The sequence below is a fragment of the Ptychodera flava genome, chromosome 20, assembly GCF_041260155.1.
Source record: "Ptychodera flava strain L36383 chromosome 20, AS_Pfla_20210202, whole genome shotgun sequence".
In the NCBI taxonomy this organism is placed as follows: domain Eukaryota; kingdom Metazoa; phylum Hemichordata; class Enteropneusta; family Ptychoderidae; genus Ptychodera; species Ptychodera flava.
The window spans coordinates 2,021,047-2,047,404 of NC_091947.1; the positions used below are offsets into that span (position 1 = coordinate 2,021,047).

At 40.0% G+C, this 26,358-nt stretch overlaps 4 protein-coding genes across 4 annotated transcripts in view; all 4 read right to left on the reverse strand.

Annotated features, from left to right (window-relative positions):
- The window catches only part of LOC139119605 (NXPE family member 2-like), a 99,545-nt gene extending 75,628 nt beyond the window's left edge, over nt 1-23,917 (reverse strand). Inside the window, exon 1 of the mRNA XM_070683448.1 lies at nt 23,883-23,917. The gene's annotated coding sequence lies outside the window, so the exon portion shown is untranslated. The remainder of the gene's footprint in view (nt 1-23,882) is intronic.
- Nucleotides 1,890-6,280, reverse strand: LOC139119741 (uncharacterized). The gene is made up of 5 exons (XM_070683616.1): nt 4,924-6,280; nt 4,536-4,740; nt 3,862-4,019; nt 3,368-3,475; nt 1,890-2,854 (listed from the first exon to the last, which is right to left on the reverse strand). Exons 1-5 carry the CDS (start codon nt 5,747-5,749, stop codon nt 2,199-2,201), a joined length of 1,953 nt encoding a protein of 650 aa, XP_070539717.1. The 5' UTR covers nt 5,750-6,280; the 3' UTR covers nt 1,890-2,198.
- Nucleotides 6,672-7,154, reverse strand: LOC139120525 (uncharacterized). Its single transcript, XM_070684990.1, has one exon. It carries the CDS (start codon nt 7,152-7,154, stop codon nt 6,672-6,674), a length of 483 nt encoding a protein of 160 aa, XP_070541091.1.
- LOC139120526 (uncharacterized) lies at nt 7,231-8,877 on the reverse strand. The gene is made up of 3 exons (XM_070684991.1): nt 8,790-8,877; nt 7,539-7,965; nt 7,231-7,441 (listed from the first exon to the last, which is right to left on the reverse strand). The coding sequence occupies exons 1-3, from the start codon at nt 8,875-8,877 to the stop codon at nt 7,231-7,233; spliced, it is 726 nt and encodes a 241-aa protein (XP_070541092.1).
- Nucleotides 23,918-26,358: the final 2,441 nt, after the last annotated feature.

The window sequence follows — 26,358 nt, forward strand, 5'->3', positions numbered from 1 at the left end:
CTAGAAAGTGATATAAAACCATTATGAATAAATGGTTCGAAAATACCCATAATGCTATCTTGAGAAGAATTGACCTTGACCTCATTAATTGGGGATGAGAGGGGTTTAACCTCAGAAAATGTGTTACACACATTATTAGACTTTAATTGAGTTGATGAAGAAATAAAGCCGGTTGGCTTAGATCCACTTTGACCACTTTGACCTTCACGTTTTCTTTTCAACTTGAAACAATCTGACATTAAATGGCCGTCTTTCTTGCAATAATTACAAGAAAGTGTACCGAACTGTTTGTCAGAAGGAGATTGAGACTTGGGATCTGATGATGTGGAAGTGTTACTTGAATTTTGTGAACTGTTGTCATTTGATTTCCTACTCTCCTTTGAAAAATTCTTGGATGAAAAGGAGGAGTTAATTTACCTGCATTGTTTCTGTATGGAAAAGGACTGGGATGGTTTGCTGAGAAATGAAGATTTGTGGGTCAATGAATAATCATCGGCCAAACGTGCAGCAACCTCCAATGTATCTGCCTTTTGTTCATTGATAAACGTCTTGATGTCACTCCGGATGCACCTTTTAAATTCCTCAATCAAAACAAGCTGTCGTAATTTGTCATAATTCTGACTGACCTTTTCAGAAGAACACCAACGATCAAACAGTTGTTCTTTTGTTCGAGCAAATTCAACATAAGTTTGATCCTTCACCTTCTCACAATCCCTAAATTCTGACGGTAAGCTTCAGGCACCAACTCATAGCCCTTGAGAATTAATTCCTTCACAGAATCATAATTTGAAGCCTGCTCTACTGACAACTGAATGTAAATTTCTCTGGCTTTACCCACCAAAGCACTCTGCAAAAGCATAGACCAGGACTCCTTAGGCCAGTTCAGACTCTGAGCAATTTTCTCAAAATGTAGGAAATATTTATCAACATCCTTTTCTTGGAAAGGGGGAACTAACCTGAAATGCTTAGTGATGTCAAACTTGTCTGAAGGGAAGAATTTTCCTGACTGTCCAAGCTCTAAACGTTTTATTTCTACCTGCAATCGCTGTTCTTCTAATCGCAATTCTTTTTCTCTCTGTCTTTCTTCCATTTCTAATCTTTCCTGCCTTTCTTTTTCTTTCATTTGTAATTCCATTTTCTTAATTTCCAAATCTGCCTGTATTTCTAGTTTTCTTAGTTCAAAAGTAGACTCGGGCTCATAATCTTTCAAGGTGGATTCCTCAAATTGGCCTAAATCAACTAAATGTTTTGCAATAATGTACTGTATTTCCCTCTTGCGCATGGATCTTTTGACTTCTACTTTAAGGAAATTGGCCAGTGCTATGAGGTCGTCTTTTCTGAGGGAATCAAATGTGTCCTGATCAAGGTCATCCATTTCCTCTGGTTTAAATTCCGCCATAATTAAATTTTGCTGAGTTCACAGTATACAGTAGTTTTGAAAAGGCTGGCAAAATGTTGTCAAACGGCTCAAAATGTTCGTCTCCCGGACGAGCCCCCAATTTTGTTACGTGCAGAGAAAACGAACAAAAGGGTGAACTCAGCAGTTAACGTTTAAACAAAATTATTACGAAAATAAAACTAATTGCTAAGTCAGGGATAGAGTACAAGCTTTAAAAGTGTACAGACTACTTATCTCAGCTGGGACGGCAAAGCTCCAGTCTCAGAGTTGTAACAGTCAGTTGGATGAATGAACAGTCCTTTGGCTTGCAGGCTTGAAGCTGCACAAAGTCCACAGTATAAATCCAGCGTTGGCAGTGAAGGTCTTGAAAAGTCTTGAGAATGACTACTGCTGGAGTTTAGTAACACACAAGAGACACGATCCCAAAAGTCTGACTGGAAGCTGTGCACGTCCCTTTTACTAACTGTCACGTCCTTTTATAAAGGCATATAAGAACAATCTAGAACTTTTATTGACATGCTAATTACTGTTCTAAAATTATCTCCCTTACACAACTAATCAACTTTCCAGAACATTCCAAACATGACTAATTGAATTCAAGGTTGTGAGGTCATCAAGGGCAGTGACCTTGAGAATGTTCTAGACTAATTGAACTCAGGTCATGATGAGTGTGGGGGAAATGACCTACATAACAATGGGCCAATTATTTTTTGTGGGCAATGGAAGGAAGTTTCATAAAACTGACTTCAACTGATCTGCTATGTTGTTGCTTACAAGCATTCAGATCTTTTATGTCCTTTCATCGGTTTGTAACATTTCGTACATCGCTGATCGGTTTCCTCACAGCTGAGCAGTCAAAACCACCTGATTCATAGGTACGTCCCTCTGCATACTGGAACTTATCAAGCTTTTGCAGGCGCTTCCTTTTGTTTTCCTTCCGTCTTTTCTTTACTGTGGCTGCCGACTTGTAAACCGAATCCCTAACTCGCATGTGATCAAGACCGTACCACATTGATGTCATCATAGAATTGATGTTCAGCTGGCTTGTGCTGCACAAGTCTGTTCCCAATGTGGTAAAGCCAGCGTTGAAACAGGATACAGCAATGTTCGCACCAAGTACAACATCATCCACACCATGGTTCTGGTCCTTCGGAATGACGTTCCAAAGGACATGATGCAGAGACTCATTTTGGTTTTGGGTGTAGCAATTCTTCACCCCCTCGAGCAGCTTCTCGTTGGCCAACTTGTCGATGACTGGCTGAACAGCTTTAACAACAGCTGGTGCAAGTGGATGTAGCAGAGGCTTGTATGTCTTCTTTCCTGAGACTCTGTCCTTCTGCCACTTACACCAGCTATCTGCTCCCTGAGGACAATACTCGTGATGCGGCTCGTCATGGGTGCTAGAGTAGTGGAGGACAATTGCTTTGGTTTGTTTGCTCATCAAGTGCACATTACCTGAAAAACAAAGCATAAAAATTTCTGATAAATCAAATGTACTGGCCTTTCATGATGCTGTACATCACATTCAATCACAGAACTGCAGATTACATGTTCATGAACAGCATGCATCTACTGTTAGCCGACAACAAGACTATAACTATAGTACAGCCTGTGCTACAATCAGCAAATTGTCAGTATGAACAACTCAAGGCTCTTTTCAATTGCAATTACAAGGACTACTAAGCTTTTTTAGAATTGAAATGGCGAGGGGCAGTTTTGATGAATTCATGCACCTGCAGATTCTGGTTGTCAGGATATTGTACTACACCAAGTCACTTGACCAGCACAGTGACAACAAACAACATAACACTTCTGAACCAGTGAAACATTGAAAAATTTCTTAAAGCAAAAGCCCAATTTACAGGTTACTAGGAGTAATTGCGATAAATGAGTAACATATTACTTTTGCACCACAATAGAGTTTGTTGTTTCAGTAGATATACAGATGACAATATCATTTGCTCTCACCTTTATTGTTTCTCAGGGCAATACCATAAAACACTTGAAATGCATTAATCATTTGGTTGGTTAATCTGTGTTGGCCAGTCAAGCTTTTACCATCTTCCAGCTTGCCTCCTGATATAAAAAGAAAGACAATTGAAAATTAAGGATTGACTTGTCTTGAAATTTTCATGGTTTGAGCTATAACATCAGAAACAAATATGATGATGGAATTTCATGCAAATTGTTGTCAAATAATCTCCTCAGGTTTACAGAGATGTGTGGAAAATATCGTTTGATGCCTGAGCAATGATTAATATTCAAATACATGAAGAACAAACACAGCATCTGATATTTCTTCGGTACAATAAAGTGATAATCAAATACTGACACAGCCAATTATGTTATTCCTAGGGGTTTAAAAAATTGTCACCAACATATCTTCTTGCTATTTCAAAATGTCATCAGATCTGATTCTTTCAAGTGAAGCTTGTCTTCTTTTGCCATGGTGTAGTACCTACCTTTGTATTTGTCGACCAGTTTCCTTAAAATGCGTTCCCATCCTCTTTTGTATGTGGCCAACACAGTCCTCTTTCTGCACTTGAATGCCATCATCTGCATACACATCTTTGACTGCACGATATGCTGAACTATCCCATCTCCAATATACTGTGCATATCTGGGTTTTACAATGAAAAAGGAGGTAGTAAGAGGTCTAGATAGTCTGTAAAAGGGCAACATATCCTGCCGTTTCTCTTTATCCCTCTTTTACTGAAGAGGTACTGGTATCCCTCTCACCGTTACCAAATATACTGTATACAATTTGTGTGACATATTGGATGCATGGAAAAGATTAGATTTATGAACTTCTATTTCATAGTTTAAATATCAAGTATTGGCTGCACTCCAGATATGTGTCCCATGAAACTATATGTGAGATCAATTTTGTATGTTTTTGATTATGTTGTGTATTGTCACACTGTGAATGTTCAATGTTTTATGAAGCAAGTGTATTATTGCAGGGTTTTGTGTATTACAATCATTATCATAGGATATAAAATCTGACATCTTGTGAAATACAGAGTCAGTAACACCAGTTCTAAATTTGATATAAAAATGGTATAAATGATATGACATTACACCTCACTAGTTTTGATGATTCTATATACTAGTATCACAATGATGAAAATCATACCTCAGGTTGTTCTTTCCTCTTGACCGCTCGAATAAAACCACTGCTCCCGCCTCTTCCATGGACTTAGCAGATCCATCATGGTTTATTTTGCACTTAGGTTCATGCTCCAGGAACCACTCCATAAACCGGAAGTCTCTAGGCTCATCCTCCATTTTCTGGCATTCACGGCAATAGGACGAACTAACATGCCTGTCCAACACTTTGCCTACGAAAAATTGCACAAAATATTTCTTAGAGATAGAGAAGGGAAACTATTTTAAAAAAACAAAAACAATGACAAAAGCAATACTAATAATATATATAATACAGTTGGTGCCTGGATAATATAAAAACACAGATACACAATGTTCCTTTCATGATTTTAGTACGTCTTAAGAAATAAACCCACCTGTATCAATTGAAATAACGCTAACAAATCCATAAAGTGAAGAGAAACTCCTTGACACCCACGATCCGTCGACGGACACTGCAACATCAACTGTACGGCCATCATCAGGATCCTGCCCTAGCACCACCTGTCTGACTTCCGCTACAGCCTGCTCCATGTGTTCTTCGGTGACTTCCTCACTTTTGTTTGCTAATTCGTTGACATGCTCTCTGAATGGGTTGGACGACAAAGGTGGTGGGAGCCCGAGAAATGAACTAAATTTCTTCGCCGCCCGTCTGCCTCTACCTATCGCCCGAAGTCCCAACACCATCTTCCTGTTTATTTGGAAGCACCGGCCGGTTTTCTGAGACGTCGGGAACACCAATTGTGTTTTACGCTTACGGTCAGGACATTCAGTGTTAGAACACGCTACCGTAAAATGACTGCCCCAGCCGTGTGTGGAAACTTCCTGGAGCGACAAGAAGCCGACCGAACAGCCTTTACACAGAGACAAGGACTTCAAGACTGCATTCAGAGTCTTCACGTCAAACACTCGGAGCATTTCATCGCTGTTTGCAGTACCTTCGGTCAAACCAACCTTCTGTTTAGAATGAGGCACGTCTCCGTCAGCGGCTGCGTCTGTGCTTAGCAAGACGTCCTCGGCCGAATCAGACTCTTCACTGAATTCTTGATTGATACTGTAATACGAGCCAAGGTCCGACTGTTTTAAGTCAACCTTCGTGCAAGTGTCCATCCTTTTACTGGCTCGCTTTTGTGGCCCTCGCTTGCGTTTTCGACGGTGAGGGTGACCACGAGCGCCGGCGTTTGTCTGCTGAAGGTCAGCCATTTCGATACGCACTGTACACGCTGTACAAACGCTCACTGTTATTTTGAAGATTGCGCATGCGCCTGGCAACGGGACTATTTACATAATCTCTGCATGTTTATCAAAGATATCGTCGTCAGTGATCCGCGACCGTTAAGACAAAAGGAAATAATGACACGCGCTGTAGGTAATGGTTTTCCATTTTAATAATATTTCAGGAGTTTCCCGGTACGATGTGACCCAACACTTTTCGCCAAAAGAAAGGCCACGTGTCAGGGGTTCGAAATTTGAAATAAAAAAAAAAATGCTAAATTGACCTTTGAACCTGAGTCGCATCATTAAAACTGTGAACTAAATGATGTCAAGGCCTAATGTTTCTAAAAGGAAGAAGAAATCGAGTAATCACACAGAAAACATGCACCGCGCATCACTTTTATTGTCTTGCATTGTACGCACAGCCTAGCATGAACGTGGGCGAGCAGGCAATGCCATACCCATCGGAAGATGGTCGCTGCCATATCACTTGATGAAAGCGCCAAGACTTTCGCATCAGCAGATTCAAAACTTTTCCATCAAATGGTCTTTACAAGCAATCTTGGCGAGAGCTATAGCCATTCACCCCAAGACGTTCGTATCTCGAGGGTGTCTTTACCCAAGTGACTAAAGCACGCTTGGAATGGATACATGTGCGCATTGCGTAATATAAAGGTAAACATTGAAGGGCAGGAAATGGATGGTGACTCATTTCACGTGACTTTAAATTTTTACTATGGCCAAATAAAGGAGTTTCGATTTTGACCGTAACATTTCGGTCCCCTAATTGTGTAGCTGTGACTGGGAACAATTATAAATCCAGTATTCAAAACTGGTCAAAATTCAATCTAACTAGACAAACATGAATAATATACTGTTCATATATCGCTAATAAAAAAGATTAAAGCTCTTAGCTGTTCTTGTGTCCTTCAGACGAATCTTTGATGGCGTCGGCCTCCAGGAGCACACACAACTTATCCACCGGGCGTCGTAGAGTAGTCGCTCTGGTCTTGACTTCTGCAAACCTGACGAGTCCCTTCTTGTCTTTCATCACTTCGGTGATTCTGCCCATGGACCAGGAGTTCCTCGGCGCTGTGTTGTCGACGATCAACACCACGTCTCCAACGTTGAGGTTTCTTCTGATCTCAAGCCACTTCTGTCTCTCTTGTAGCAATGGGAGACATTCTTTCATCCATCTCTTCCAGAATATATCCGCCAGGTAATGCACTTGTCTCCATCGACGGCGTACGTAGTTATCATTCTTCTGAAACAAGCCGGGTGGCAGGGTGTGTTTTGGTTTCAGCATCAACAGGTGGTTGGGTGTTAATGCCTCTAAGTCATTCGGATCTTCTGACAGCCTGGTGTTTGGTCGACTGTTTATTATGGCTTGCATTTCACAGAACAGTGTTCGGAGTGCTCATATGACATGCGAGGTGGTTGTTCTTTGAGCAAGGAAAAGATGATTTTCCTTATGGTTCTGATGTGACGCTCCAATACTCCTCCAAAGTGGGAATCCCTGGGGGGTTGAATTCCAATTTGATGTCTTGCTGGTGGAGCTTTTCAGCTATCTTCTCTTGGTTCCATCTCCTGATACTCTCCTTCAGCTCTTTGTCGGCTACGACGAAGTTTGTCCAATTGCCTGATCTGATGGACCTAACATGTCCTCTTTGTGCTATGAATCTTTTGATGGCATTGATGCACGAATCGGTGTCTAATGAGCAGGCTACTTCTAAAGTGTACTGCACGAGTTGCCATACATGTGAAGATCGCTCCATACCTCTTCTCGGTGACACGACCACGTTTGACGTCCATTGGTCCGAAGTAATCTACACCTGTGCGAGTGAATGGCGGCTCTTCGGGGGTGATATGGTCCCTAGGTAGGTCTGACATCTTCTGCTCACAAACTTTCACTCTATATTTTCTACAGATGGCACATACGGTTACGAGGTTGCGGATTGCTGTAGGCGCCCGTAGAATCCAATATTTCTCTCTTTGCTTTGCCAGCATCGAGTTCCTTCCAAGATGTCCGACATCTTTGTGGGTTTCTTGGAGTATGATTGTTGACACTGGTGAGTCTTTAGGCAGCACTATCGGGTGCTTGCTTTCTGGTGACACTGAGGCACGTTGCAGGCGTCCGCCAACTCGTATTATTCCTTTATCCAAAATTGGGTGAATGGGCTGTATCTCCTGACTTGCTTCCTTTGCTGTAGGAGTGCCATTTCATCTGGAAAGTGCTTTCGTTGCACATACTTCATGATGGCATCTTCTGCCCTTTGCAGATTCTCTAGTGAAAGAGGTGGGATTGTTGTTTCACAGCTCTTTCCATAGTATTTGCGTTGGTGTCTTCATTGCCTTGTTTTCTTTTGCGGCACTTATCTCGAAGTTTTTCTTCGCTAGCAGGAACCATCCGACTATCTTCTTTAGTTTCATCATACTGGAATAGCGTAGCAGCATCTCTCTACCCCAAACTCTAGCTCTACTAGTACCGTGCTGTACACAGATGCTTCCCGCTTGACTTCTGGGTCTTTATTACATAGCGCTCTGGAGATGTCCTGTTGTGCAGGCCATTCGCTTTCTCTTTTCCATAGGAAATCTGGTCCTCGCAGCCATCTTTTGTTTGCAGGAACTTATTGTCTACCGTCAGTCCCCTAGATGCGGGTTGGATTTTGTGTCGACGTACTTCCACTGTTTACTATCCAAACCTTCACGTATAATGTTGATTCGGTTGCCTACGAAGGTGTGGAATCGGGAGGTTTAATGGCGCAGAACTCAACACTGATGTGCTGTCTGTCCAGAAGTATATCTTGTCGTTTGTAATGTCGAGTTCTCCTCCAACATTCTGTTCATTCTCACGGCAACCGTAGCTGCTGTCAGTTCCAGGCGTGGGATGTTAATTTTTTTCTGTGGTGCAACCCTTGCTTTTCCATAAGGCGCAGTGAATTCTTCTGTCTTCATTTATGAGTCTTATATATGATGCGACATCGTATCCATATTCACTGGCATCAGAAAAGTGATGTATTTCACGTACCTTGACTTCGCCAAAGTCTGCTGGTTTGTAGCACCTCTGAGCTGATACATTTTCTAGTTTTGGAAGATCTGATAGCCATCTTTGCCATTCTTACGATCGTCTTTTTGATCTTTGCATCCCAGCCAATACCTCTCCAACACAAGTATTGAATTAATATTCTTGCAGGAAGGATGAACGGAGCTGCAAGTCCAATGGGATCGTATACTGAGCTGATAATTGATAGTATGCCTCTTCTTGTTGCAGGCTGGTTTTCAATGTTGATCTGGAATCCTATTGTGTCTGACTCGACCGACCATGAAGTACCTAGGGCACGCTCTACTGGTAAGCAGTCCTATTCAAGCTTCAGCTCTTTGATTTCCTTAGCTCTTTCTTCTTTTGTATAGTCTCCAATACTTCACGGCTGTTTCTCACCCACTTCGTTAGACGGAAACCGCCCTTCTTGCAAGCAGCAGTCAAATCTTGTGTCAACTTGATTGCCTTCTTCGCATTCTCTACCGACTTGAGGCAGTCATCTACGTAGAAGTCTCTCTTTATTGTATTGACAACTTCCGGTGGCTGTTGTCGTTGGCAATCTTGTGTAGTGTTGTGTTCGCGCAGATAGGGGATGATTCTTCACCAAACAGGTGAACCATCATTTTATAGACTCTTAGAGGACTTTTATGTTTCCATCTGGCCACAAATAGAAGTGTAGACAGTCACTGTCCTCTTCTTTAACCTTTACTTGGTGGAACATAGCCTCTATGTCTGCCATTAAAGCGATTGGTTCCTGTCAAAATCGTAGTAACACTCCTAGTTGATTATTCATCAGATCCGGCCCTTGTAGTCGTAGGTTGTTCAATGACACCCCTTGGAACTTTGATGAACAGTCAAAGACAACACGGTTCTTCTCTGGTTTCTTCGGATGATATACTTCATTGTGGGGTGTATACCATACCTTTCCATCGTCTCGATCTAATTCATCGTTAGGGACTTGTATTGCATATGCGTTCTCCATTATATGTGCCATGAACTTCTGGTAGGCTGCATAGAACTTTGGGTTGTTTCTCAACTTTCTTTCAAGACCTTTAAAGCGTTGTAAGGCATACTGCTGGTTGTCGGGTAATCAAACTCTTTCAGTTTTGAATGTTCCCTTTTGTTAGCTTTCATGCGCTCAGGAAAATCAAGGTCAATGGAATGTCGCACTAACCTGTCTACTTTTCCAATTCTTCCATATCCTCTATGGCAACAACTTCTGTTCTGTAGCTGGGAGGATGTTGTCCTTTTTCGTTAAATCTGATTACATGCAAAGGGATCCATCCTTTGCGTGTTCTGCATGCATGAAGGGTTGAATCTGGACCACGTATTGTTTCCAGAGGGGTAAATACTGCTGTTTCTCCGGTACCTATCATCAGTCCTATTTCGGCATCTATTCTTGGAAGCCTTATATCCTTCAAATGCGGCCATCTCATGAGATCTTCTTGACAGGGAATGTAGTCTTCAGAGACGCCTATCTCTGGTTTAGTGTATACTGTTTTCAGCTCTACCTGTGGCTCTGAGCAGTCTAGGTTATAAACCTCTATGCCCGTGACTTTGTCGCAGGTGTGGGTGCCTAAACCGTTCACTGTGTTTACCGTCAGATTTGTCTTTCTGCCTATGGCTCCAAGTCAAGGTTTGCTCTTCTTGCTCCCTTTGTTCGTCTTCTTGTTTGTGCTCGTAACACTGGTGGCGAAAGATTGTTCCGCATTGTCCGTGCCTTCCTTTTTTTTTCACCGATTGTCGAGACTAGCCATTGCTTGTCTGCTGTAGTCCAGGCATGACAGTCTGCTTGCTTCGGACTTCACCAGATCGATGAGGTCTTCAAATCTTACTCTTTTCTTGGCTTTGCGTGTCTTCGCTGTGCGTTTACTCCAAGAATCTTGGATAAAGTAAGGAAGCTTCTTGATGATGCTCTTCATATTTTCTGAATGTTCTAGTATTTCTAGGCCATCAACGCATCGGGTTGCAGTCTTACATCGATTCAAGAAGATGGAAAACTTGTCTAACAAGGCAACGTTGTCTGGCTTGATTGGAGGCCACTCTAAAACCTTCCTCAGGTAGGCATTGGCTATCTTGTGTGGATCACCATAGGGCTCTTCCAGTTCCTCCATGGCACCTTGCTATGCTTCAATTGCGTCTATACCAGCATACCCTTGAACGATTTCATGGGCTCTGCCTGCCATGAACTGTCTCAGCAGAGTGAGTTTATCTTTATCATCTTCGGCAGTCAATACTAGTTTGGTCTCGAACTCATCTATGAATGAGCTGTATTCCATGATGTTACCATCAAACTTGTTTATCATGGTGGACATTTTCTTTATTGCTCTGATCATCGCCCACTGTGCAGAGTCACGTGTTGTCTTACTCATGCTACTGCTGCTACTTCTGATGGATATTCTTGAAGGTGCTATGCTGACTGCCTCTCCTAAATCATCAGACTCACTGTCACTCATCCTTTCTATTGTAGGAGTTTTCTTCTTATGTACCCTTACTGGTTGTTGCGGTCTTCCGCAGTTTGTTATAGGACACAATGGGCTTGTCCTCCAGTGGTTCAGTCTTAATATTGATGGCTATGTCGCCCTCTAATTCGTCACCAAAAAACTTTATCAGAGATCTAGCTCAGGTATCAGCTACGGCAATCTTCGTGTCAAGTTCATGTTGCTCCCCCTTGAGTTGAAGGTCATACTTGGCACGCTTAATTTCTTGCTCCTTCTTAAGCTTGGCTGACATTGCCAACAATTCAGCCCTTCTCCTTTCGTCTGCTATTTTGGTAGCCGAGAGTGCACTGTGGCTCGCATGGTGGCTGACTCTACTCAGTCTGCCGAGTATAGACGGTTGCGGTATGCCGACTTGAGAAACATTATCTTCTGTTTCTACATCATCTTGTGGATGAATTGGTGTCGGGTTCGCTTCATGTTCGCTCAACCATACACTGGTGTCTTAAAGAAGGTCCCAAAAATGTCTTTGACTTTGACCAGCCAACAAAGGCGTTCGTCTGGCACCTGATCCTTTGGGAGTAATTCTTCGTATTCCTTGCCCTTGGAGATAAAGCATTAATGCAGCTCCTTCCACACTTCAAACTGCAGTTTGATTGTGAATAAGTCTGCCTTATCAGCGATGAGCGCTTGAACTTCACTGAACCTTTGGTTAGTGAACTCGCTGTTTTCTCTAAGAAGCAAGCTTAGTAGCTAACATAATATTTTCAAGTCCTTTTTCAGACGGTGTTCTGATACGACTGCTACGCCTGGTTTCTTGCAATTCCTTTTCCAATGATGGAACTTTTAAATTCTGTTCTTTTTTGTTCCATGGTTTGACTTAGGTGAATATCGCAAGTCTGATGTAATTATCGTTAATGAGAAATGTAGCGAGCAAACAAATTCCGTAGGACTAAAAATAATTTGCCTGCAACTACTGTTCAATAGTTGTCTACAGCTGATATTTACGTTATACGTTCCCCACACGTTCCAATACGTATAGAGAATCTGTTATTCTCTGTCTGGAAGGCATGCTTATATTCAAATAAACCACGTGAAACTTAGATCCGATATTTGCTACGTCTCATTTGAGAGGGAACGCATTACTGAATATCAGCTGTAGATGACTATTGCACAGTAGTTGCAGACAAATCATTTTGATTCCTACGAAATTAGTTTGCACACTACATTTCTCATGAACAATAATTGTGTAGGCTGTATAAGACTACCGCATCAACAGGTTCAAAACTGTTCCATCAAAATGGTCTTTACAAGCAATCTTGGCGAGAGCTATAGCCATTCACCTCAAGACATTCGTATCTCGAGGGTGTCTTAACTTAAGTGACTAAAGCACGCTTGGAATGGATACATGTGCGCATTGCGTAATACAAAAGGTGAACATTGAAGGGAACGAAATGGTTGGTGATTCATTTCACGTGACTTTGAATTTGTACTTCGGCCAAATAAAGGGATGTTGATTTTGACTGTAACACTATCAGATCAATATCTGTAGCAAGTTTCATCAATTTAATGCTGTAATGTTGGAGTAATATCACTAATTACAAATTTCATTAGATATGCAAATGAACCCTTAATTAAGTTTACACAACTAAGTGCCTAACATCATCATTAGATATCTGTGGGATCAGTATCTGCAGCAGATTTCATTACATTTGGTGCAGTTTTTTCGGAGTTATATGATTAATAACAAAACTTCATATTATATGCAAATGAACTTGACACTGCCAAATACTTGTCAGTACAATTAGATATTTATTAGATCACTATCTGTTCAGGATTTCACTGTACTGGGTGCCGTTATTTTAGAGTTATATACCTTATTACACAGTTCATTAAATACGCAAATGAACCCTTAATTAACTTGACACTACTTAATGCTTTACACCACAGTTAGATATCAGTCGGATCAGTATCTGCAGCAGATTTCATCACATATGATGCAGTTATATCGGAATTATATGACTAATTACAAAACTTCATAAATATGCAAATGAGCTATTTGTTTACTTAGCAGCTAGGCGATGTTGCCGTGAGTGTGTGGGGGGGTTCGTATCCCGTTTGGGTTATAGTAAAATTTATATTTCTTTAACCTGAGTGGACAGTCCTGCTGGTGGATATTTACTTGTCCCCGAGTCTGTCTGATAGCTCAGTAAAAAGCTTCGTGCTTTTTCGATTACTATATGTGTGTGTACTGTGTCTGTGTGTCGTCTGCTCCACGCACACCGTGTTGTTCGGACGCGCACAGAATTGCAACATCTAAGTCGGTAATGTGACCAACTCTTTTGGGTTGGAAGCAGTGGCCGACTGGTTTTGCGTGAGGCCTAGCAGCTAGGCGATGTTGCCGTGAGTGTGTGGGGGTTCGTATCCCGTTTGGGTTATAGTAAAATTTATATTTATAAGTATAATTATATATATCAGATCAATATTTGTTTCACTTATCATCAAGTTTGGTGCAGGAATTTCAGAGTAATGTCACTAATACAAAAGTTCGTTAAATATGCAAATGAGTAGATAATTGACATGACACTCACAGTATCATCAGTGTGTTCTTAGATTGTCATCTGTGAAAAGTTTCATGAAACTTTGTGCAGTTTTTCTTGATGTATGCCTACACTGTCATTACAGTCTCCATAGGAAAACCATTGTAAGGAAAAAATGATACTACATAACTTCATTAATGTGCAAGCCACATTAACCAAAACTAATCAGATCTTGCAAGTAGCATATGGTACCTGCATACCAAGTCTGACTTGAATCTGTTCAGGTGTTTTTGAGTTATCATGTAAACAGACAGACAGACAGACAGACAGACAGACACTCACACACACACACACACGGACAGACAGACAGACATCGCTATGATATTAGCCCACGTGTGTGAACACGTGAGCTAAAATTGATCCTGGGTGAACTTCCCTAAAAAAAGTCAAAGGTGGCGGCGTGTTACTCTATTAGAAAGATGGCTGGCCCCCTAGGGCTGGCCGGGAGATTGCGAGAGCGAACAGATGTACTGTACTGAGTGTTTTCAATTTACCAAAATTTCGCTATGCTTCATGTTCCGGATTCTGGATTCCATGGTTCCATTGTTCCAGTAATTCCACCCAACCGGCCAAATGCATGTGTTTCATTGATTGGCCTTGGAATCACCGTTTTGCAAGAGGAATTTCCTCATAGTCAGACGTCCTCGTACTCACCATTTCATGATAAACCAGATATGAACTGGATATGCTCACGTGTTTTACAACAGATTCATTAATAGTAGTACGCTTCACAGAATGTTGGATATCTAGTAAACTGACTAGAAAATTTTAGAGTTTACTCAACACAACAACTTGACCTGCTAATGTGACCTCTAGAGGGAAGGAATGACTTCTACAGATTTTGAGTTTGACAAAACTACAAACTTAGTTATAAAGCATTAAAATTGACTGCTGATGACTCGACATGTATTGACATTTATCAGACACTACTAGACGCATGAAATAATACAGTATGACATGAATTACTGCATACTTTTGACTGTTATGAAGTTGTGTAAAACAATTGTACCTTTACCTGTCTCATTTTAAAACAACGAGCAAGGAGATGTTACGCAACATTTGCAGACCTCAGGATAATCACTAACCAAAACACAGAAACAAAGACAGACATCGTCTATTCTGACAGCAGTTCAATTGAGCACTGACGCGGAGTGGCAGACAGACTACTGATAGTTAAGAATAGCCGTGTATACGGTCTACTTCAGAGTAACTATCTCTGACGAAGATTTATTGTATCATGTTTTTCAATATTCCTGTCAATAATTCCAATTCATACCAAATAATCGACATCCGTGTGAGGTGTAATAAGAACAATCAGATATCTGTTATATCATTATATGTAGCAGGTTTCATCAATTTTTGCACAGTACTCTCAGAGTTAAATCACTAATTACAAAATTTTATTTAATATGTAAATGAGCTAATTATTAACTTGACACACCCAATGCTTCTCAGTACAATTTAATATTTATCAGATCAATATCTGTATCAAGTTTCATCAAATGTAATGCTGTAATTTTGGAGTAATATCACTAATTACAAAGTTCATTAAATATGCAAATGAACCCTTAATTAACTCCACATAACTAAATGCTTTACACCACAATTAGATATCTGTCAGATCATTATCTGCAGCAGATTTCATCACATTTGGTGCAGTTATTTCGAAGTTATATGACAAATTACAAAATTTAAAAAATATGCAAATGAGCTATTTGTTAACTTGACACTGCCAAATGCTTGTCAGTATAATTAGATATTTATCAGATCAATATCTCTACCAGATTTCACTGACTTGGTGCCTTAATTTCAGAGATATATATCCAATTACAAAGTTCATTGAATATGCAAATGAACCCTTAATTAACTTCACACCACTAAATTCTTTACAACACAGTCAGATATCTGTCCGATCAGTATATGCAGCAGTTTTCACCACATTTGATGCATTTATTTCGGAGTTATGTGACTGAGGGGCCATGGATAATTAAAAACACGCGCACGGTAAACGAAACTTCTGTGTTGGGGGGGGGGGAAGGGGGTTTGGCTGTATTTCGATTACCGTGCGCAAAAATCGCACTACAAGTTCTCTTATCGCAACATCTCTCTACACGTTTTTCTGTATCGCCCACGTGTGAACACGTGGCTCATAAATACTAGTAGGCGTACAGTTTTGCAGACATCACCGCTTGGTATAGAGGACCTTTGTTGTTTACATTGGTTTAGTCTCTAAACGGAGTGTGGCGAAGGCAAAAAAACACAAACTCAGAGGTCAAAACACTCCGTTTAGATTCTAGGCGTTTACTAGTAGATGTAGAGCTTGTCCGACTTGACAAAACTGATCAACCATTCGCTGTTTTTTTCTGTAACTGCACAAATATCGTAGCTCCATGCATAGGGCCGTGTGTAGATAAAGCTTTCTGCAATGTGAATCGACATGTCTTGTATGTGCCGGTCTAGCCCTATGAGTATGGTCAGATGTCCGGCTCCGCCGCCTCCCGAGTTAGGAGGCGGCGTAGCTACGTAGCCAAAGACACTCTCTCCAACCTCGTAAGGCTTGTGCCGGTCAGTCCTGAGGGATCACAGTTGCATCATAGTGCATGTCCATAGTTACCTCGTTCGTCTGTCGAACACAGCAAAGATAAATGTTCTCAACACCTTCAAATTTCTTCAAAACTATTCATTTTATCATGATTTGGGCGATCTTTAATGATAGACGAGGAATTACCGAACAACGAGGTGGTTTATTATCATGGCATTTGAATTTATTCCATTGTAGGAATCATGTGACAGCGATGACAGAGTGGCTCGGTGGAAGGCTTGCAAAGGGCACCCGCCATACCGCTCCATACCGTGCTGTGAAGGGTCATGGGTTGAATATCTCGCTCGTGATCTAAACTGTGGACTGCCTGAATCTAGCACAGATAACCTGATTCTTTGGAACTATTTACAGTTCAACTGGAAGTCCTTGTATTGCCCACTCCAATTCATCAAGTACGGTAAAAGTTATCGCTGAAAGGCTCTATTAATATCTCGTCAAACATTGGAGTATGGTGATCGATTCCCAGCTGTTGAGAATTCATCGATAGCAGGAAATGTGAATCTTGACTTTTTTGAATAAATGAATGGTAATTTCGCGAGTGCTCGTTGGTTTTTCTTCCTATGGGCCCACAGTTTTTTGTATTTGCGTGTGTGCATAGACTTTTTTATTTTTCATGTTTTTTATTTTTTTTATATTTTTTTATTTTCATTTTTTAAATTTTTTCTTGAGTAGGTGTCCACTTTTGTTAGAGCTGTCGACTTTTTTCTCTGATTTTCTCTCTTTACTGTCAAAGTGACTGGTGGTTCATGTTATACTTTTAATTATCTATAATAACTTTTTATGGGACGTACTGTATTTTAAATTTTGTGTTAAATATTAAAATAATGTTATATATGCATGGCTTTTTATTGTCTGATCCTTTTATTATGATCTTCTGTATGTGGTTCACTCTTTAATTTTTTTCTGAATGTTGTTTTTCAAATGGTAGTAATGTTTTTTAGTGATTTTCTTGTGTTTTTGTGTGCGTACCATTGTAACATATTTTACTTGTTTTTGTAAAATCAGCACTCATTGCACTTTTACGTGAAGTATTATACGTGTATGTACATCAATAATTATATGTGTATGACGTTTTTAAATCCTTGAAAACTCATTATTTCCGAATAATGCGTTAAGGAATATTCTATGTTAAAATAAAGTATTAAATGCCATTTCTGTCCTACCTTTTTTTTAAATTATGCTTTTCGTACTTATCATTAGGGAAAGCCAGCATTAACTTGTATGGTACCTGAAACCCGGGTCCTTGCCTGACCAGCTCGGGTGACAAACAGAAGACTTTTAATCCCCCCAAGGTGTGAATGTTCCATTGTTATGTTTATCTTATCCAGCTGGTACCATTGTAGTGCCACTGCAGGAAAGGCAGGTCTGTGAAATTGATCCTCTGATAACTAAGTAGGGAAGTAGGGTATTCCTAAGTTAATGGAGCGTTCCCGTAATGTTTCCTTCCATAATGGCACCTAAGTTTTATTTCAAACCAGAAAGATAGTTTATTTTTGCACTGAATCGATAAATACTTTTGAAACATTTGGCGCGCCGTAGTTATGTAGAGAATAACTTTTTGTGACACATGTGTTGATGGAGGAGGAAATCTTAGATAGCCCACTTCGGGTCGGCCCGACAAAAATGGCAAAAAAGTGGCAAAAATACATAATTGCAGATTGCATCATAATTCGACATATTTAATTAAGATCACCAGTAGCCCCATGTCTACTAAATATCAAAGCTATCAGATGAGTAGTTTTTGAGAAAGGAATTTTTTGATAAAAAGTGACAAAAATTGCCCCTAACTACAAAATTGCAGATGTCATTAGAATTTACATACATGACATTTTGATTAAAGGCGAGGCCTCCCATTAAAAGGACGCGAAGCTATGGTCGCGTTCATTGTGTAAGTGGACACCAAACAGACAACACGCGGCACACGCTCCAGAAAATGCCACTTTTCAGTTTTCTCCGACCGCAAAAACGTAGACAGGCTGCCAAGCGGTCAGCGCGAAGCTGCTACCGATCAAACTCTGTAGTTATATTCAAATTCTAAGGCGATTGGAAGACAATTTTTTTAGGAAATTCGAGCGTTGGTGGTGAGGAATCGATGACCGTTGGTGATTTGAACCGACCGTCAATCAAACGTCTGTATAAACTCTGTTTGAAGAATTAGCAAAAGGTGACAAAAGGTTGAGATCAGTTTGTGTCATTTATGTTCTAGAAAGCAAACATCGTACTGGCCAAGTGTTTGACTGGGAGGAGAACTCCACTAATGCGAGAATTGAAAAGTGCGGCTTTAACCTTATGAACCTATAGGTGAGTTTACACGTGTATTTTTTAAAACTGAGGGAATGATTAGTCGCTCTGTAAATATTCCTTATCAGCGATCTAAGCGATCTCACGTTTACACGTCATACACAAGGTAAAAATTTAGTTCGGGTCAAGCAAAAGAAATAACGCTACCAACAATACAGTAGTCTTCATAACAACGTATAGCCCGTACATCGAAACGACAAAATCAAGAAAGCCCTGACAGAAACTGGAGTGAACTTGAAAAAGACGAAACTCTAAAAAAACTGTTCCAAAACCAACCAATAATCGCATATAGAAGGAACAGAAATATAGGCGACGCATTTATAAACGCTAGACTTCACAAAAACTACAATAGCTCAAACTCAGGTTCACACGAACCTACACAAACACAACAAGACCAAACAGTAGACATTCTAGCTTCCCTACCAAACGTAAATGGAACAACATATTATAAAATAAAAACAATCAACCATTCAACACGTCTCATCGATCAAAATGAATTTTAAGCCACTGATGAAGAAAACTCTGTTTTCGAAACGTAGGGCCAAAGGAACACAGTGTCAGTAGTCTCTCCGCTCCAGTGCGGATTAACACAGGACACGTAGATTACGGGTACGTCTCGCCATGGCCAAGCAACATTTTACATAAAACAGTTAAACATGATATACACTTATATTATACACAATATCATACACAAAACGCAAACAACCCAAATATGAACGATGTGTGGAGTTGCTTTCCCTTTACTACCAGTTGCTTTCCCTTTACTACCTACAACTCGTCGTAAAATGGCATCGTTTTTCAAACTCTGCCGCTACGACGGTTGTTGTCGGATACGGACTTGAACTGAGCTCGCAACCGTTTGATTTTGTTGTGGCATTGTTCCGCTGTCCTCTCGAGTCCCTTCTCCTGGCCTTGGCAGCGACGACTTCATACACTTGCCGATCCCTCGACGTGCCGTCCATCATACGGATGACATTTTCGTCTCTCCAGATTGACATTAGTAGCCTGATCTCTTCCTGCGGCCAATTGTTGCCGCGATCGCGAGAGCTTACTTGAACACCGTCCATTGTGGTAATGACGGCAAGCCCGAAGACAGGATATAGTTCAGCGTTTAGTTCGGTGTTCTGGTCACACGTGTAAATAGGCCATTGTTTAGTACGGAGCACCGAACCTGGACCAGCCCTCCGACACCGAATTAATTTAGTTCTTTGTTAGTTCGGTGTTGTCTGTTTACACGTCCAACTGACACAGGTTTAAATTTATTCCGGTGTCAACTCCGGACTTAACTCACACGTGTAAACCCCCCTTATATACCAAATATCAAAGCTATCAGATGTGTAGTTTTTGAGAAGAATATTTTTTGACGAAAATTTCACTACGATTTGTACAAACCTGAATAAGGTCATCCAGAGGAACATGGACACCGACTTTCGAAACAATGGGGACATCTGTTTTAGAGAAGAAAATATTTTGACTTAAAGCTTAACAAAATTCTCCCTAAAATACAAATTTCACCCTAATTTGTACATCTCCATTCCTGGGTGCACCTGTAAACAAAATACGAACACGGTAGCCGCTGCAGTTTTTTAGGTCGGACGGACATACATAGATACATACATAATAGATAAATAAATAATAGATACATACATAGGTAGATACATAGATACATAGATACATACATATATACATACGCTGTAGACTTACTATATAAGCTACTATTGGTATATATGCACAATATTCCAAATGAGAGCTAAAAAAAGAAATATCTTGTATCAAAAAGGAAGTTAACCTAACAAAAGGTCAGCCATACCTCATCGTCAAGTAAGGCTGCACAAATTTTGAATTATGTTTGACGTCACCTTAGGTCACCAAAACCTAGGAGGGGGGGGGGGCGGTTTACAAAACAAACTAATTATATATTCCAAAATATGCAACTCAGGTAAAAAACAAATTTGAAAACAAATATCCATACTCAAGAAGCCCTAGTCCTCGAAGTTCAAGCATAAATTTCACACGAATGGTTCATTGCTCTGATATTCTTGTTCAGATTTACATTGCCTATCACTTTTGGATGTCCTTGGCATTGCCATTGGCATCCATCATGATACAGATGAACCTTGTGTCTTGATTGTATGTTTAGATAAAAGTGTCATGCACATGCACAATCTATTTGTGGAATGGACAGTTCCATTGAAATAAAACACTTACACATGAAGATATTGGAGTTTAACAGTTTTTTACTCTAACAAGGTAAATAAACTTACAATGAGAAGTTCTGGCTTATATTAAGTTAAACACCTTGACAGAGAAGACTTTCACTGGATGTTCATATTTGTACTGAGGTACAACACCTGTAGCCTTAATGTTATAACACTAACAGTGAAAAACATCCACTGGATGCAATGTCTGTATGTAGATCTCATTTCTTTAGTCACAGGGGAAACCTCACCATCACCACAGCTGTAACATATATCTGGTAGAGGGAGTTTTGACGAGTAGTAATGTGTCGAAATTTCACTGCAACAAGTTTGATTCTGCCTCGTTACACATATTCCATATAGAGGATGACCTTGTTGCACAATTTAAAGACACCACCACAGGCATGCAGACACTCGTCTAGGAAGGCATGAAGTTGTCTTTGTTCAGGAAGTAGTCTCTTTGCTGAATAAATGCACCTATCAAAGAGTATGGGAAAACAGAGAAAACACTTGGGTATTTTTTATACATGACTTACGCAACATTGAACAATACATAGAAAGTACACAAAAAAGAATGTAAATATTTTCAATGTACTTGGTTCAGTTACTTTATTGCACACTTATGGTACTGTATAATTTTGACTGTTTGGAGTGATATTACACAACTGCAAATGGGAACAAGAAATAAGTGCTGAACAATACTTTGCCAGGGCTTCTTGCAATCTACGCAGGGTACCACACCTCTGCATTGTAACTATTTCACCGCTCAGTGATAAGTTGATTAGTTCTGCATCAAGCATTCGTCCCCTTCTGACAGCGCAATGGATTTTAGAAATATTTGTTTCAGTCACAGATAAGGGACACAACCTTAATTGGCTGACTAGGCACTTGTACTTGTAATAATGTGGTCATATTTATCAGTGCATTTACTGACTGACATCGCTGTATTGCCAAAATGCACATACACATATTTTACTAACCTTGAATAGCATTGACGTTCTTCAAATCACCCATCATTCTGAATGGTCTACCGATACTACACTCTGATTCGCCAAACCTCAAGTTCTTGATCATAAAGAAGTATGTGCGACGAACAGTGTTCTATGCATTCATTTAGCATACGACGTTTATCTAAGATTTTATTTCGGGTGTCTGTGGGTAAGATCAATTCATCCGCCTTGGCTAATGCTGATTGTAGTTCCTCCTCTGTGACTTCAGGAGTGCTGACATACGTCTTGAAGGGCACACATTTCAAGGAAAGTCTACCGAAGCGATCAACTGTGGCTTATGTGACTCTTTCTAAACTCTTTTATGCTCGAAAGACCGAATACATTTTTGGCAAGTACGTTGATGCCGTTATATAAAGGATTCCTCTCTAGAGACGCTATCAACGGCAATTTTATCTGAATACTTTATCGCATTTACTTGAAGTTGCTGCTCCATGTGCTAAGCAAGGCATCTTGCGATCACAGTTCTGTGTTGTTATTGTCACGATGTCGTCCGGTTTCAAATGTACATCGAATAGAATGTAATACTTCTGGAATCGATCACATGTTTTTGCAATAGCCAGCCCTGGACTCACCTTTATCAGGTGCAGCCAACGGAGCTATTCATCGAAAAAGCTATTCCGGAAGCAATTTTTGAGGGCAGGGGAAATTTTAATTTTGGTAGGGCAGGGGAAATATTTTTAGGTGGCAGGGGAGCAAATTTTAGTTTCTTTGTCGGGCAGGGCAGATATTGGTTGATTGTCCTGGAGACAGGGCTTGGCGAAAAACAAGGAGAGGGGAAGCCACGTTTAAAACGGGGACAGGGGAATTTCAGCCATGGCGTTTCCGGGGATGGGGACACATTGCAAGTACTCATACCTTTTAAAGGTTACCCAGACTACTTAGCCTATCGATTGACCCCACATCTCACTCTATGTACTGCGATGTGGAAACTCAATACAAGGCCACTCCACTATGTGTTTGCATGGGAATGTTAATTTTCAGGGCACGAACAGACATGTGACGTCATATGACACAGTTTGCGCAGCCTAATAGAGTGTGACGCGCCAACAATATTTATCTACACAAAGACCTTTGTCCATTCATCAAAATCAGCCTAATCAAACAATGATTAATAAATTTAACTGGAAAAAAAAGGGCGATCAACCATCGGCCACATTTTTTGAAGAAAAACCTATCATAGCATATATAAGGAATAAAAACATAAAGCACGTCCTCGTTCAAGCAAAAATCAAACACGCACGAACACGAACGGTCTGAGCAACAAACAACGCAACAGTCAGACCAAAACATATGGATTCTCTCGTTGATGAACACTAGCTACCATCGAACTTAACAAGTTGATACAAAACTATTCGAGCGACTGATAAAGCGGACCCCATATTAGTCCTGAACACCATTAGAACGAATCACTCAAACATAAAACCGTTTTCCCCGGGACCCAGATCACATGACAAGGGACACAGGTGTTTCGCCATGTTTCCCATTGTCATGTTCTCGCTGTCGCTCGTCACGTTCGTAAATTACGACAAAAAATTAAAAATTACGAAAATAATGAAGCTCGATGGGAGATTTACGAACGTGTTAGCTAATTTTGAACGATGATTTTCGGATAATATCATAAATTTTTGGGAAATACTCGGTAATACCTCGTCTTTCAAAAACTATCCTGCCCCTGTCCTCGGCGGGTTGTTCGACAGCGAAGTGCTTGAGTAGGAAAATGTTAGGTGCTAAAGGTGGTAGCTTTGGACTTTGACTATAGCTATTAAGAAAATAGAAATTGACTTTGACTATAGGTATAAAGAAAAGAGAAAAGGTTTCAAGATCCACGGGTCGTATACTCTGATACCAGTGCACTTTGTATTACTGTAGTTTCATGACACCCAGATACGCACCTGTTTGCTGTCAACACATAGAGAACTTAACTATACTTACCAGCTTGTCAAATGGTGGCCATATTGAAATGTTCTGAGCATGTGCAGTACACAATCTCATCATTTCTCTCCTAAGAGTTCACTCATATCATGGGAAGTCTAAAAATGTAAATCTAAATGTACAATGGATAGACAATGTCAAACGTCTTTTGTCAATTGAAACAGAGTAGCAATAAAGATTTATTTTTGGCGTATTTTGCGTCTTGGGTTATTGTTTTTGCAGAGCACACGCGACACGCATAGCATTGACTGCACTGCACAGCCACCAAAATTCAAGAAAAATTGGAAGTTTTTAATGTATTGACGGTTTGAGGAGGGTAGGAGGGAGCGTCAGTGTGAAAAATATTAGGCAGGACCTAGACTCCATGCGGTATTATCTGCCTGAGGGGCACATGGCAGCAAGTGTTATCGGGCGCGAAGATACATCGACCATGGCCATATAGACTATTGGTGAAACAAGAAGAATGGAGGAGAAAACTTGGTCGCAGAGTAATATGCTTGTGAAGTATTTTTTTTGAGATATCCGCTGATGATGTAGACAGAATAGACTGACGTCAAGGTGTGCCAATAGTTTAGTATTTTGCAAATAGTTTAATAGTTTCACAAAAATATATTGACCGCACTTGATTATTTTTATACTTAATCAAGATAACCTGATATAAACGGAAATACTTGGTGTGTATATGAATATCCAAATTATGCCACTATTAGCACAGAAAAACTTTAAACAGCATGCTTAGTATTTTATTGTATATATTGCCATTCACTTCGAATGATTTCAGTATTTAAGAAAAAAAAGAATGCTTTCATCATTTTATCAATACAGGAGGAGCCAGAGTAGATCCTATCCATGCTTGAAGTATTATATATATTTCAGAGAATGGGAAAACCAAACTTGGAATTTGGTGAGGATAGTAAACCAACACGATAGAAGCCAAAAATGGATACATTCTTCTCGAGGAAAGGCCAAATAGACTAGATAGCTTCAAAGCTACAATATTCAAATACCCAATGACATTCATGTTCCTCATTTGCTGCGGTTATTGACTGCACATGTGAGCTGTTGTTCGCTCCAAGGGAGTAGAGTGGTATTATCACATTTGGTCCAGTGACCAGAGGTAATAACAATTGTGAAGCTCCTTGAGCAGTTGTACTTGTGAATATGTGCGCTATATAAGAACCCATTATTATATTATAATTATAATTATGATTGTAATTATTATAATAATTATTATTATTAAACTGAATCATGACTGTAGTTTGTTAATGGTAAGAAAAACAGTTGGTTTTGTATAAAAAAAGCCTTTAACACCAAGCCCGTGTGACCTTTAAGACCAGTGCAAAATTCATGAATCAGATGTGATTGCACCTATCCCATGGGTAGGTTGTGATGGGCCTTGTGGTCGTTGGTTCCACCAATTCTGTGTTGGTTTTGGGTCACCATCGGATATCAAAATGGGAAAGTTTAAGTGTGACATGTGCAAGACAAACAGAAAACGTGGAAGAAGACATAAAAGCCCCAATAGCTGCGACTGTGAAATAAACCGATCTCAAAATAACCTCAGGTTTCCGAGAATTTTCCTTGACTAAGACCCATTAAAGTCTGAAAAAGTGTATAACACTGTCGAGATTGGCATGTAAATTCAAACGTTTAAGCATTATTTTCGATTTCCCATCATTTTCAAAAACTAATCATGTGACAGATAAAATAAAGATTACAACAACAAAATGTTGACTATCGTGTGCTGTGCATTCAAGCCAATGGCATCATGCTTGTTTCTTATGTGTATTTTTTGTACTTTTCCGTTGGTGCGCCATTTTATAGTTGCAGCAGCAGTTTAATACTTAACCTGTTGAAATCTGTACGCACGGTCAAAATCAGTGACCAGTGATACTTATTCTGAGTTAGCGCACTTACACAAACCAACTGTGGTTTGAAAATAAAATCATGAAAATAATGCATAAAATTCGTAGCTATTGTGGCTAAAAACATAAATCTGCAATACTATATCCATTTAATGCTTTTTTATTACACACACACATCATAAGTCTTATTACCATTAAACAGTTTTAGGGCATGTTAACCTATTATCTCCTTCTTGGTTACAGATGCCACATGTAACCTTTGTAAGGACAATAGCTTCCAACTTGCGAAGTTTTAAGCTTGTGTACAACCTTTATAACCAAACCATGTCACGAATTCCTGCTAACACATTTCCTTTTCTCACATGACCCTTCCTAAAAATCCTGAAAAGTTTGTTCCCAGCCTCATTACCGTCTCCAGATAAGGCATCAATTTCTCCAGGTAATCTTTGATCTTCAATTATTTCTTGAGTATGTTCTACAATTTTACGTAAGTAATTAGGCCAACGCACACGAGAAGAGTGATATTTCAGTAATTTTACCATTTTCATTGCCACTGTTTGGCAGATTTTTACATCACCTGGACAATACAACATCGGATTTCTCATTCTGTA

What these genes read in the sequence shown, in the direction of transcription:
- LOC139119741 (XM_070683616.1), bottom strand. Translation starts at nt 5,749, where the DNA reads ATGGCTGACCTTCAGCAGACAAACGCCGGCGCTCGTGGTCACCCTCAC. An exon ending in CGTTATTTCAATTGATACAG is followed by an intron (nt 4,741 to 4,923) that starts GTGGGTTTATTT and finishes AATTTTTCGTAG; the next exon opens with GCAAAGTGTTGGACAGGCAT. An exon ending in ACTGGTCGACAAATACAAAG is followed by an intron (nt 3,476 to 3,861) that starts GTAGGTACTACA and finishes TTTTTATATCAG; the next exon opens with GAGGCAAGCTGGAAGATGGT.
- LOC139120525 (XM_070684990.1), bottom strand. Translation starts at nt 7,154, where the DNA reads ATGCAAGCCATAATAAACAGTCGACCAAACACCAGGCTGTCAGAAGAT.
- LOC139120526 (XM_070684991.1), bottom strand. Translation starts at nt 8,877, where the DNA reads ATGGCAAAGATGGCTATCAGATCTTCCAAAACTAGAAAATGTATCAGC. An exon ending in CAGACTTTGGCGAAGTCAAG is followed by an intron (nt 7,966 to 8,789) that starts GTACGTGAAATA and finishes GCACTCCTACAG; the next exon opens with CAAAGGAAGCAAGTCAGGAG. An exon ending in GGTCGTGTCACCGAGAAGAG is followed by an intron (nt 7,442 to 7,538) that starts GTATGGAGCGAT and finishes TGCCATCAAAAG; the next exon opens with ATTCATAGCACAAAGAGGAC.